We start from the raw sequence: 13,959 nt of genomic DNA on the forward strand, positions 1-13,959 counted from the left end.
AGATAGTTTTAAGCACTATCAAAAAATGTCCTTACTTAATATTATTCAGCAACAGAATAAAAATTATTCATTACACTGTTATAACGTTGCTGAGTAAGTGATCTTGCAGACCTCATTTAATACTGGTTATTGTTGGGTTTTATGAATGACTTACCTTACACACTCCTCTCCCAGAAGTCCGGCACAGTTCTCTCCAGCAATGTATAATCTCAACTAAACTCCATCAGAAGAATATCTGTATGCACATAAAATACTTTGGTTTTAAAAAGTTTATATGGATCTGTCACACATATACTACAGTATAAATATTTAATACATGGACATAAATGTGCATGCAAACACCAGCAAGGTGGCTCTGAATTATCAAATAACTGAGGGGGATTATTAGCTAGGCTTTGAGAACCACTGGGTAACAGATGGGAGTCAAGAGATGTTGTTGTTCCTGGTTCTGACACCAACCTACCAATTGGATATTTGCAGAAGGACGGTCCTTGTTAGAGCAAACATGAAATAAAATGCGTTCTGTGTGTTCAGTTGTTCCATTCTGTCACTATTTAACAAAGATCCTCATTTTCATGTTTGACAGAAGTAGACTATTTACCCAGAATGCTCTTCTAGTACTTTTGTGCTTCTACTGCATCAAAAAGATATTGGTCCTCTTTGAGAAGCTGCAGTTTAACAACGCCAGTGATAATAATGTGAGGTGAGGACAGTTTATATAAGCAGTTCCATTCATACTTTCTTCTATATTTCAGTGGACCGTATAGTTGGGCTGGACCAGATGGCCAAGATGACTGAAAGCTCACTCCCTAGTTCTTCAAAAACCAAGAAAGGCATGTTCCGTACTGTTGGACAACTCTACAAGGAGCAGCTGACCAAACTGATGACCACCTTAAGGAATACCAATCCCAACTTTGTCCGCTGTATCATTCCAAATCATGAAAAAAGGGTAAATTTCAAATGCTCAATTTTCAGACTCCTGGCACATTATTCATGTTGAGCTGCTACTGTACCAGCACATCGCAGAGCTGAGTGATGTCTTCAAACATGAACATGTGGCTGGTAACATTTTTGTAAATTTCTACTGTGCTAAAAATACTTTCTGTTCCCTCTTCAGGCTGGCAAACTTGATGCCCATTTAGTGCTGGAGCAGTTGCGCTGCAACGGTGTCTTGGAAGGTATTCGTATCTGCCGGCAGGGATTCCCTAACAGGATTGTCTTCCAGGAGTTCCGTCAGCGGTAGGAATCCCTCACTCAGTCCTAACTCTGGGTTTAATAGTGGTGTAATACGTGTTTGTCTGTACAAAATAATCTGACGTGTTTCAACCTCCCTAACATCCATGTCTTTTGGCAGATATGAAATTCTTGCTGCAAACGCCATTCCTAAAGGATTCATGGATGGGAAGCAGGCTTGCATACTGATGGTGAGGAAAGCATTTTTGATCCTATTGATAATCAGATCTATACTTCTTATATAAAAGCTGTTGAGCGTGAACAGAAATGAGAAGTAATTTTTAATACCCTAAACCTCAGCACTGGAGTTAACAAATATCCCTGTTTTCCTCCAGATCAAAGCATTAGAACTTGATCCCAACTTGTACAGAATTGGACAGAGTAAAATATTCTTCAGAACTGGTGTTCTGGCTCACCTGGAAGAAGAGAGAGACCTGAAGATCACAGATGTTATTATTGCCTTCCAGGCTCAGTGCCGAGGCTACCTAGCAAGAAAGTAAGGATATGTACTAAGGAAAAGAATGTCTTCTGCAGCAGAGTATTGACAGTAGCCTTTAGTTCTCTGTATAACAGACTGAAGATATTAAGACATTTTATTATTATCTATTACTTGTATTGCCTTAGAATTCAAGTTGTGTCCAATGAAGGACTCACTTCCTGCCCAGAAGAGGCTTATTAGTATACTTACAGGGAAATAATTACATTGTGAAGCTACTTACACCCTCTGTACAGTAAGCCCTCTGAGGCAACGATTTGTCATTTAAACATGTGTTTGTACAAGCGAGAGAAAGAGCATCCTAGCCTATGACTGGAGTCTTATGCACTATTACAAGTAGCAGCACCACTGGCATTTGTAAAACATAAAATAATTTCTTACACAGCTTAGGCAGGAAACACTGTTCATCTAGCATGATCTCAGTTAATGTACATCACAAAACTATTAACAATAATGCCCTCTTTCTGCATACTACCAAGGCTTTCAAGTTGCTGAGCAAAGAAGTTTAAATATAATAGGTTTCAAGAATGATGATCAATGCAAGTTCTGAGTGCCCTTGTACTCTGGAAAGATGTTCACGTCCAGAACTTGATCTATACTTTGTGGTTTGTGCCTACCTATGGAGTGCAAACAGCTAAAAAACAGAAGACTAAATAAAATGCCAGAAAGCTAAAAAGTTATTGCCTTTCCTCAAGAAAGCACAGGCACTGTTTAAGTGACAAAAGAATTTGTGCCAGACCTCAAACCATGTGGCTAATCAGCAGACTGTTATGCCAGAGTTTCTTTGCTTAATGTGTGTATCTTGCAGACACCTTGTATTCTCAGACTGAACCAATTTTTTTTGTTTTGAATTGCAGAGCCTTTGCCAAGAGACAGCAACAGCTGACTGCAATGAAGGTTATCCAAAGAAATTGTGCTGCTTACCTGAAGCTGAGGAACTGGCAATGGTGGAGACTGTTCACTAAAGTGAGTTGCTGCTATTGGCAAATCTCTCCGGAGCTTTCCAAAAGAAATGAAATGCACAAGATACCGAGGCATATCATGTCAGGCACACTCCTTGTTCCAAAGTCCATTGCAGCTGATGGCAAGAGCCTCATTAGCTTCACAAAATGTTGGGTTAGAGATACTCTGGTTATATATAATGCCATTAACATTAAAGTTAGTTCTAGCTTGAGAAGAAAACAAACTAGTTAAGCTGAGATTCATAAAAGATTTTGCATGTTTGGACACTTTAATTGCCAAAAATGAAATAATTTCATAGGGGTGGATAATGAGAAGACAGACTGAATTTTGCCAACATGCAGAGTTCCGTATCTATGGGGGATGCAGTAGCTCAGGATTTCCCTAACTGGGACACTGAACATCTTCCTGCTAGGCACTCAAGCAAATTAAGTCTATTTTCCTATTGAAGAGGCCTGGTTTGTTGTTGGTTTTTTGGGGGTGTTTTTGTTTGTTGGGGTTCCCCCCCCCCCCAAGAATGACTTTGTTTGGATTCAGAAAACTGTTCCTACTTGCATTGATAGCAACCTCCTCTGCAAACAGAAATAGGCAGTAACACACATCTGCGTGTGCACATTGCCTTTCTGTACAGAAGATGTAGCTTTTGTACATTATCAATGGATGAAAACAGGCATGAAGCCATTCAAAAAGTGACACTATTAGAGGCAGAGGTGCTCACAAGGCTCCAGGAATTAACACAGAGATGGCCAAGGGCAACACTGCTGAGGCCTGCTGGTTTAAAGATGCCCACATCAAGCTTGGCTGGACAGTATTTGTCCACTACCTGAGCAACACCACAGTGCTACCATTAGTGCCAGTCAGCCTGGCACCTTTAAGTACCATGCTCAGGAACATAAATACTGACAGGAAATATTCTTAAAAACAACTTTTTATTTTCAGGTGAAACCACTGCTGCAAGTGACCCGCCAAGAGGAAGAAATGCAGGCCAAGGATGAAGAACTACAAAAAACTAAGGAAAGACAACAAAAAGCAGAGAGTGAATTGAAGGAGCTGGAACTGAAACACACACAGGTGATTTACAGCTCTGAGCCTCTGGGAAATGCTAGCTGTTCTTTCACCATTTCTAGAAGCTATTACAATAAAGGTGACTTTTTTCTTTGTACTCACAATTGTATTCACAGCGATGGTCCAGAACAAAAGTTCAGTGCAGAAAAACTCCCAATTACTTCAGTAGAGGCCTAACATCCACACCAGAACCTGTGGTAGAGCTGCCTGCCTATACATCTGACTGTACAGCCTGTACATCTGACTGCCTGTACAGCTGACTATCTAGTCAAAAGACACTGTGGGGCAATTTGCAACCCAAGTCTTAACTTCCTATCCATTTTATTGGTGTAGCTTTGTGAAGAGAAGAACCTCCTTCAGGAACAGCTGCAGGCAGAAACTGAACTGTACGCTGAAGCTGAAGAGATGAGAGTCCGTTTAGCTGCTAAGAAACAGGAGCTGGAAGAGATTCTGCACGAGATGGAAGCCAGAATTGAGGAAGAAGAGGAGCGCAGCCAGCAGTTGCAAGCAGAAAAGAAAAAGATGCAACAACAAATGCTGGTAAGGAGGCATAAGTGACAAATACAGACAATAACTTGTATCTCACAGACAAAAAAATGGAGACTGGCAAACCTCAGATCCCATGAAAGTTCTTGCTATGCAGCCCTCTGTAGAACAGGTGTCTGTGCCACTGAAGTAAGAACTGATGAAGAATTGATGCTCTTTCCTCCAGAGTTCTCTTCTTCCCCATCTCGATTTTAAATAATCTTTTCTCTAAAAAATTATTTTAACAGATCTTTCCTTCTAAATCACCAAGCATTACAGATTGTCTAGTTCTTAATAAAAACAACAAAGTCTACAACATACTCCACATCCAGTGACAAACATTAAGCATATCCTATAATCTAAGTGGTACTTTATTCCCAGAATTCATGTTTTGTGGGTTTCTTTTTCCCCCCTCAAAGGACCTTGAGGAACAGCTGGAAGAAGAAGAAGCTGCAAGGCAGAAACTGCAACTTGAAAAAGTAACAGCAGATGGCAAGATAAAGAAAATGGAAGATGATATTCTCATAATGGAAGATCAGAATAACAAGCTAACCAAGGTAAGCGTTGTGGGTCCATTTTCTTACTCTGTGAAAATAGCGCAAGATGAGAGAAAACCTTCTCTTCCGCTAGAAGAACGGGAATACTCTTGACTATATAGTCTTATGGGCGTACAGATTCACCAGACCATCAGTGCAGCCTCTTTCGAACAAGTTTCTGATAATTTTTCCATGCTCGTTTAGACAATTCAAAATTGTGTAAAACTACTGGGTTTGAGGTCTGTTGCGGTAACAATATCTTCAACCAAAATACCCACAGCAGTCAAGCACAATCAGTGGAAGACATATCTTCTTGGCCCCAAGTGGAGTAAATAATTAATTTGGTTTTTAACTAATTTCAACCAAACTTCATGGTTAAAACTGGAAGTAAGCATGTATTCCGGTACTTTTTGAAAGGAGCTGCTCGTCTGAACTGGGCCCTGTACTTACCAGATATTAGAGCGAGTACAAGATTCTAATAGCAGCAGATCAGAGAATATGGAAGGCATAGACACCACTCCTCAGCTCCTCTGTAATTGACAAATTGAAATGTATCGCTGCAATCTCAAGAAATATAGCATAAAAAGACAGTATCTTGGACATTTTTAGCTGGCAAAGAGTTGATTCACAATAAACAATGACAGACACTTTTGTTAACAGAAGTATTTTATTTTTCTTAAGGAAAGAAAACTCCTTGAGGAAAGAATAAGCGATCTAACAACAAATCTTGCAGAAGAAGAAGAAAAAGCCAAAAATCTTACAAAGCTGAAAAACAAACATGAATCTATGATTTCAGAACTCGAAGGTAACATGAACAAAAGTGGTTTATATCAGTTTTTTGCCTTGACACACAACAACAGAATCTGGAGAGAACTTCTAAAAAATCTGTGGGATGTTTTCCAAATTTTTTATGCTGAAGCCCTTTTGTGCGTGAGAATCACCAAAACCCCAGGGTGCATAAACCCTAGATACCTTTTTTTTAATATATACAAAAGAGTAGAGGAGGGAAAATTGGGAAAAAAATTAATGCTTCTTCTGGAGAAAGCTAAATAAATGATTCTTTGGGGTGGCTAGAAATAAGTGATGACAGTAAGGTGTTGCATGTTGCTTCAGAAACGCAGTGACTTGTAGTTAAATGTATGGCCTCACTGGAGGCCAGAACATTTTTTTGCCTAAGTTCAAGATCGGATTAAGGACTCCTTACAGTACATGTTCCTATGACCAAAATCCTTACTTTTTCAGTGAGACTGAAGAAAGAAGAGAAGAGCAGGCAAGAACTGGAGAAAATTAAGAGGAAGTTGGAAGGGGAGTCGAGTGATCTACATGAGCAAATTGCAGAGCTCCAGGCACAAATTGCTGAGCTGAAGGCACAGCTAGCCAAGAAGGAAGAAGAGCTGCAGGCTGCTCTAGCCAGGTATTCACTCCTGAATCTGCATACAGGTTGAAAACCCAGGCTGGAACATATGTCTCTCCCCTTCCCAGACACCAAGATGCCTCAGTCATGAATCTCATCTCTCAGTTACGTTCTCCCTGCATGCTTTCCCCATTTTCCAAATTCCTTTTCATGAAAAATAATTATACTATTGTTTGCCCATAGACACATAATCTTACCTCTAGATATCAATGAAAACTCCTCTTCCCATTGGCAGTGCTGTCAAGTAAAGAATGAAATGTAACAACATACTTCACAGACAAAAGGCAGAAATTACTTGAGAATCTGATCTTGATCCATTCCAGAGTCTCAGTGGATCTTCTGTATAAATTTAAGAGAGACAACACTCAACCAAAACTTTTGCTGAATTGGCTGATCAGCATCTCCAGGCATTGTGTCCTGATAAAGTACAGCTGCCAGATCCTTTTTGCGTTATTCCCCTCTCTGTCTTTGGTACTTTCTTGCACAGAACCCATAAACCTTTAATATCTCTGTATACTGATCTCCTAAAAGGGAAATGATTTTTTTTTTAAACATCTAAAATGAAATACTCTCTTTTCAGGCTTGAAGATGAAACTAGTCAGAAGAACAATGCCCTCAAGAAGATCCGTGAATTGGAATCTCACATCTCTGATCTCCAGGAAGACTTGGAGTCTGAGAGAGCTGCAAGAAACAAAGCAGAAAAACAGAAGAGAGACCTAGGCGAAGAGCTGGAGGCTCTTAAGACAGAGCTTGAGGATACTTTGGATACCACAGCCACCCAGCAAGAGCTCAGGTATGGAGACGTAGCACATGGGCCAAAAATAAATGTCACCAAGCTCAGTACAATACTGTCTAGTAACTGTGCAGTAGTGCTACTTTCCCAGTGACTGGAACACTCTTTGCTGCTGCTGCTCCATTTGTGTGTGTTGCTTTCCAGAGCAAAGCGTGAACAGGAGGTCACAGTGCTGAAGAGAGCTCTGGAGGAGGAGACTCGAACTCATGAAGCACAGGTCCAGGAGATGAGGCAAAAGCACACTCAAGCTGTGGAAGAGCTAACAGAGCAGCTGGAACAATTTAAACGGGTAAACAGAAATCCATCTTATTGAAAACTATCCACTAGATTACACGGCTTCCTTTTATAGATTATCTTTCTTCACTTCATGCCTGTAGGCTAAAGCAAACTTGGATAAGACCAAACAGACACTGGAAAAAGACAACGCTGATCTGGCTAATGAAGTCAGGAGCCTGAATCAGGCCAAACAAGATGTGGAGCACAAAAAGAAGAAGCTGGAAGTACAGCTGCAAGAGCTACAGTCCAAATATGCTGATGGAGAGCGTATTCGGACAGAACTCAATGAAAAAGTTCATAAGTTACAGGTAGGAAGGAGTTTGATCTTCTACTGTGACACCTTGGGCTTGGGAAGACCAGTTTATACTGTTTTGTGAGGGTATATGTGGAAGAATCCTGGCCCTGTCAACTTCAGCTGAAATGCTCGTTTTTTGGTCATCTGTAGGGTTCCCACCTTGAACTCCCACCTCAATTATCACACAATTAAACAATTACAACCACTCTGTCTCAGGGAAGCAAGAGCTTTTAGTCTCACCACCCCTCTGTACACTTTGCAGTTGATAATGCCACCACTGGTTCAGTGACTGTGCTGCATGTTTTACAGAGTTTCTTTCTGGGTGGTGGGGAACATTGATGGGAATGTGGCTTCTGGAAATGGATTAAACAGCTATTGAACACATAAGATGTGCTCAGAAAAAAATGACAACAAAAGGAGAATGCTAACTTATCTATGATTTAGTGTCTAATAAGAAATAACTAAAGATAATTTTAAATGGTTCTTTAGTAGATGATCAATGTCCAGCAATACTGATCAACCTTATTGTTACAACTTTGTTCATTGCAGCAGTAAGCTTTTCTTTATTATTTTAAGTTAGTGGATAAATAAGAATATAATGAAAATGTATCAACTTGTGTCAAACTTGGGAAGAGGAAGGAAAATCCACAAAAATCCCCATTCCCCTTTGCAGTTCACTGAAAGGAGTACACTAGTATTACCTTATGAATATGACTAGGCTTTGATATATAGTAATAAAATACTAAGGTAAACTAGACAAAAATGGCATTGGACCTTGGGGGTCTTAATACACAGGTCACAAAGATGACATGTGCAGACATGGCAGTTTGTGTGTAGGATTTAGTTCTACAGACTTAAATCCGACATATTGTCCAGAAAACTTATGGCAAAATTGTGAATTCCAGTTAAGCTAGAAACACTGTTGGTGCTTGAGGTGACCCAGAAGCATAGGAGCAGATTCAGATCCTCTTCAAAGTTAAGATTTCAATCTAGAGCAAACTAAAGTTTGGAGGAAGCTTTAAGTTGTGCAAAATAACTGAGTTTATTCACTGTGGTGTCCCATAGGTTGAGGTTGAAAACGTTACTGGTTTGCTCAATGAAGCAGAAAGCAAGACAATCAAACTGACCAAAGATGTTGCAACCTTAGGATCTCAGCTACAAGATACACAGGTAAACTTGCATCCAGTAACAGCTCACCTACAGTATTTATAAAATGCACTATAAAAAGACCCAGACTAATGACTGTATTGTAATTGATGTGGTGACTGTAGGAGCTGCTTCAGGAAGAAACGCGGCAGAAGTTAAATGTGTCTACCAAGCTTCGTCAGTTGGAAGATGAGAAGAACAGCTTGCAAGAACAGTTGGATGAAGAAATAGAAGCAAAACAAAATCTGGAGAGACATATTTCAACACTGACAATACAGGTATCAGTGCCATAGCTAAATCACTAGCTCCATCAATAAAAGTTTTGTCAGTAATTCCAGAGGTTTCAGATCTGTAGAACCATCCTGGCACAGCATGTGGACCTTCAGGGAACTAGTGCTGTTAGCCCAGATGGCATCAGTGAAGCTCCACAATGGAGCCAGCAGTCTCCTTCCCCTTTAAAGTGTGATCTCTAGGACAGGTACAAATGGAAGGTAACCCCCAAGACAGTCTTGCACACTAGGCCTGTACGTGCATACTAGGTCTGTGGTCTGCCTCATTTTATGAGGGCCAGGTGATGGGTAAACTGGTCACTAGCTTCACATGGTTCAAATTAGATAAGATTTCTGGGTCTTGTTTGTCTCCTGGTCATCTTCTCTGCCAAGCTTTGTTGTCACTGCTATAAAGATTTGTCCTCTGAATTCAAATTTCAGCTCTCTGACTCTAAGAAGAAGCTACAGGAATATTCCAGCACAGTAGAAACAATGGAAGAAGGCAAAAAGAAGCTTCAGAAGGAAATTGAAAGTCTCACACAACAGTTTGAGGAAAAGGCTGCTTCTTACGACAAACTGGAAAAAACCAAGAACAGACTCCAGCAGGAGCTGGATGACCTGGTGGTGGACTTAGACAACCAGCGTCAGCTGGTCTCCAACCTGGAGAAGAAACAGAAGAAGTTTGATCAGGTATGGATTTAAGATTCTCCCTTGCTGTGTTATCACCTAACTTCTCTGGAACTCAGAGAGACTCCACTGGTTTAGTGAAAGATAAAGCAGGGACAAAAAATAAGCTAAAATTTAATTACGCAGACACTGGTTAATTTTGTATTTATATACATTTATCAAAAAGCAGAGATTTCTCTCTGTCATTAACAACTGACAAGACAATCGGGATAGAAAAACCCTATTACTAATCACTTCCTGTATGAACACTACCTTTTTACAGATGCTAGCTGAAGAGAAAAACATCTCCTCAAAATATGCAGATGAAAGGGACAGAGCAGAAGCTGAAGCTAGAGAAAAAGAAACAAAGGCTTTGTCATTGGCCCGAGCACTTGAAGAGGCTTTGGAAGCTAAAGAAGAACTGGAGAGAATGAACAAAATGTTGAAAGCTGAAATGGAAGATCTTGTTAGCTCCAAAGATGATGTTGGCAAGAATGTAAGTTTTGGACTTAGAACAATTTCCACAACAATAACTTAAAATAGCAGCTAACGAACAGATCATTGTTTTCAGCGTGGGAAATTCTCTGTAGTACACAAATCCATTCAGCAAGATCAGATTTTTCATACAGAATTCAAAGGTTATTCCATTGGTGCCCAAACTTTCAAGAGCCCTGGTGAAGTACTTGTAAGCCATCTTTATTTTTAACATGACTTCAAGCACAAAGAAGATTCTTATTGATTTCTAAGACTGAAAAAAACATTAAAGAGCTTCTAAATAATTTACTAGTTTATTAAGCAGCTTTGAAGTTCTAAACTCCGCAAATCTGATCCTATTAGTTATATTTGACTTTGCCACCAGCCTAACATTCACTTGTATAGCTGCAGCAAATTTCCACTGGTGCATTGCCAATCACTTATTTCATTATAGTGATACAATAATACTACATCTAATACTAAATAAATTCAATTATGATACTGGACTAGATTAAAAATAAAAGTTTGGGATAAAGAGAATCTCAGGTTATTTTAAGACAGATTTGCAGGTGTACAAAAAAATGCTAATTTACCATTTTCAGTGCAAATTTGTTCATTCACTTTCCACAGCTGATATTTTCAAATGTGGCCTATACTGCAGGTAGACTGTGTTTAACTAGAATTAGTTTTATTTCTTATAACAAGTCTATTAAATTCTCATTGCTTGAAAGGTCCATGAATTGGAGAAATCTAAACGGACCCTTGAACAGCAAGTAGAAGAGATGAAGACACAATTAGAAGAGCTAGAGGATGAGCTACAGGCTGCTGAAGATGCCAAACTCAGGTTGGAGGTTAATATGCAGGCCCTGAAAGGCCAGTTTGAAAGAGATTTACAAGCCAGAGATGAACAGAATGAGGAGAAGAGAAGACAACTCCTTAAACAGGTACTATTCCCTATTATTTCCTTTGTAAATATCTAACCAAGCCAGTTGAAAGTCCCGAGCCTCATGCCATTATAAAAGCACCTTACTATAATGAGAAGAAAACATTATATTGCCTTGTGCTTGGCAAATAATAATAAAAAAAAGGTAGGTTACTGTACTAAAAAAGGCACAAAACTGTTTTTTTCCTGTTTCAGTAGCAGGTGCACAATTGCCAACAGATGTAGCAATTTAACACTACAACCAATACAGTATAAAACATATGAATTGTTATTTCTGACACAGTCAGAAGAACCTTCCCTATATGCTCAGAGCAAGTGAAGACAGCTTCTGATATATCTGCCTTCCCAAGGTACACTGAATGGATACAAAAGCACTGGAAATGAAAACAGACAGGACACAGCCTATTTGTATAGTAGTGTTGTGACAGCAAGGACAACTACTGTAGTTATCTTGTAATACACATATTTCCGTTAATACAGAACCCAAATTGCTGACTCCTTTCAAGAATCTTCAATTTTTGGACAAAATGGAAATGTATTTTAACTGCTAGGGAAATCAAAATTAACAGAGATATAGGGGGTGTATACATTATTCAAACATACACAGAATGTTTAAGAGTGCTCAAGGACTTTCCTAAACTTCAGTTGTTTTCTTTAATGATCAGCTCCATGAATATGAAACAGAACTGGAAGATGAGCGGAAGCAACGTGCCCTGGCAGCTGCAGCCAAAAAGAAGCTGGAGATTGATGTTAAAGATCTAGAAAGCCAAGCTGATTCTGCTAATAAAGCTCGGGAAGAAGCCATCAAACAACTTCGCAAATTACAGGTACGTAATCCCACAAGTATGGTTTTTCCCACTGCTGCCTTTTGTATAGCCACAATTTGGAAGTTAAGCGACACCTGTGAACTTGATGCCTGTTACACATGATTGATTAGAGGGGTAGTTTTAACTAGACACGCAGATTCAAGGATCTGTATTGTAATGCTCAGTTTGAATGACAGTGGAAAACCTCTCACGGCAAACCATGAAAATCTGAAATTTCATCATTGCTGAGAGCTTCCAAAATTCTCTGGCCAACACTCATCTTCCATTGACTTACCCACAGGAAGGAAAGCAAATTTCCACATAGAGAAAGGGCTACAGGATAAAAATCTATTACAGGGCTTTGATCCTGGTTCTAACACTTGACTCAAAAGCATAAAAGACTGTTCAGAAATCATGTTGTCTCTGAATTAGCATTTTCCTATTTATACTGTAAGTCTCTATCAACTGTTCTGTCATATGCTAAAAGCTAAACAAAAAAAAAAAGGATGCATTAGAAAGACTAAGACTGCACATGTACTTAAATAGAGGAAATGGGGACAATAGGCATTACAAAAGCCACAGCATGCAAGTGGAAGCATCGCTCTTCTTGGAATAGCATTTCAGACCTTTCCAACATGTGCTAGCTGATCTCTCCAGAAAATATAATTTAAGCAGGCATTATGACTATGTAAATGTGTATGTTCTATTCTGTCCAAATTGCTTTCTGCCGAAACTGTAATAAAGCCAGACAAAAATAAATCTCTGTTATTCTTTTCAACAAGGCTCAGATGAAGGACTACCAACGAGAGCTGGATGATGCACGGGCTGCCAGAGAAGAAATATTTGCTACAGCCAGAGAAAATGAGAAGAAGGCAAAGGGCCTGGAAGCAGAACTCATCCAGCTTCAAGAGGTAAAGCAGGAAACAGCACAGTATGAAGCAGACTACACATGACCTTCAGTAACAAAACAGAACTGCAATGAAATAGTGTAATAGCTATCAGGGATGGAAAGCTATAAGCAGCACTTGTAACAAGTTCCACGTGCTCCATGCACTCTACTAAAGTTGTTGGATCTACATCTGAGTGTAGCCAGATTAAGCTGAAAAAAAAAAAAAATCACCTTGGAGGAAGGCACAGTTCACCAGTCTTAAAGGGAAATGAACTGTATGATCCAACACATTGTTTTCAATAGCTATAAACTCCTGAAGTCACGTTAGTGCTATTATTCCTATGTGTATTAAATGGCAATCTTGTGACTAAAACCAATAAAAACTAAACCAGCTGACAGGCTGGATAAAGTGTATTTCATTGTACTTCCCTAGGATTTATGATATGACAAGAATTTATTCCATTAACAAGACAACCCATCTTATACCAGTTTTAGAAAGTTTACAGTCCTGTGTATCATACTATAACTGTTTGTTTGAACACTTACTTGCTCATTTCTTTACTATGCTGTCTTTTCCTTTTCTCCTAGGATCTGGCTGCTGCAGAGAGAGCTCGCAAACAAGCAGATCTGGAGAAAGAAGAGATGGCAGAGGAACTTGCGAGCGCTACTTCTGGAAGGTAGGACTAGACTGGATTACTCACAAGGCTGTAAACATGCTGCTGAACATTGCATAGCTGCCAAGAGAAGTTATGTTCCTCTCCCAACAGCCATCTGGTCTTGACAACACAACATGCACACATATGACTAGTTTCACTGAAACATCTAGTTCTCTTCTCTTTATGAATTATTGGCAGTTCATAATAGTTTCAGACACATTCAACTGGTCAGAGCCATAACTACACACTTATTAACTTTAAACTTACAGGACAAGCCTTCAGGATGAGAAACGGCGCCTGGAGGCAAGAATTGCCCAACTGGAGGAAGAGCTAGAAGAGGAGCAAAGCAACATAGAAGCAATGGGTGATCGCATGAGGAAAGCGGTACAGCAGGTAGAGCTCATTTCAGCACGTTTCACTTTCTGTTTGTATGCCAGCAAAAGCTATTTGTGGTTCTGAATACGTATTTGGAGAATTGCCACCTGTCATTTCTCTGAAAGCATGCAACACTTTTGAC

At 39.6% G+C, this 13,959-nt stretch overlaps 1 protein-coding gene across 1 annotated transcript in view; it reads left to right on the forward strand.

Moving 5' to 3' along the window:
• The window catches only part of MYH11 (myosin heavy chain 11), a 56,013-nt gene that overhangs the window by 35,595 nt on the left and 6,459 nt on the right, over positions 1-13,959 (forward strand). The window contains exons 15-36 of the mRNA XM_075515370.1: positions 756-949; positions 1,118-1,239; positions 1,355-1,424; positions 1,569-1,729; positions 2,587-2,695; positions 3,629-3,760; positions 4,088-4,294; positions 4,699-4,836; positions 5,497-5,620; positions 6,058-6,229; positions 6,810-7,022; positions 7,167-7,311; positions 7,400-7,606; positions 8,659-8,763; positions 8,865-9,017; positions 9,450-9,698; positions 9,958-10,170; positions 10,880-11,092; positions 11,757-11,918; positions 12,680-12,808; positions 13,375-13,463; positions 13,712-13,835. Coding sequence (XP_075371485.1) covers positions 756-949; positions 1,118-1,239; positions 1,355-1,424; positions 1,569-1,729; positions 2,587-2,695; positions 3,629-3,760; positions 4,088-4,294; positions 4,699-4,836; positions 5,497-5,620; positions 6,058-6,229; positions 6,810-7,022; positions 7,167-7,311; positions 7,400-7,606; positions 8,659-8,763; positions 8,865-9,017; positions 9,450-9,698; positions 9,958-10,170; positions 10,880-11,092; positions 11,757-11,918; positions 12,680-12,808; positions 13,375-13,463; positions 13,712-13,835 — 3,431 coding nt within the window. The remainder of the gene's footprint in view (positions 1-755; positions 950-1,117; positions 1,240-1,354; positions 1,425-1,568; positions 1,730-2,586; positions 2,696-3,628; positions 3,761-4,087; positions 4,295-4,698; positions 4,837-5,496; positions 5,621-6,057; positions 6,230-6,809; positions 7,023-7,166; positions 7,312-7,399; positions 7,607-8,658; positions 8,764-8,864; positions 9,018-9,449; positions 9,699-9,957; positions 10,171-10,879; positions 11,093-11,756; positions 11,919-12,679; positions 12,809-13,374; positions 13,464-13,711; positions 13,836-13,959) is intronic.

Source organism: Mycteria americana, chromosome 12 (genome assembly GCF_035582795.1).
Source record: "Mycteria americana isolate JAX WOST 10 ecotype Jacksonville Zoo and Gardens chromosome 12, USCA_MyAme_1.0, whole genome shotgun sequence".
Taxonomy (NCBI): Eukaryota; Metazoa; Chordata; class Aves; order Ciconiiformes; family Ciconiidae; genus Mycteria; species Mycteria americana.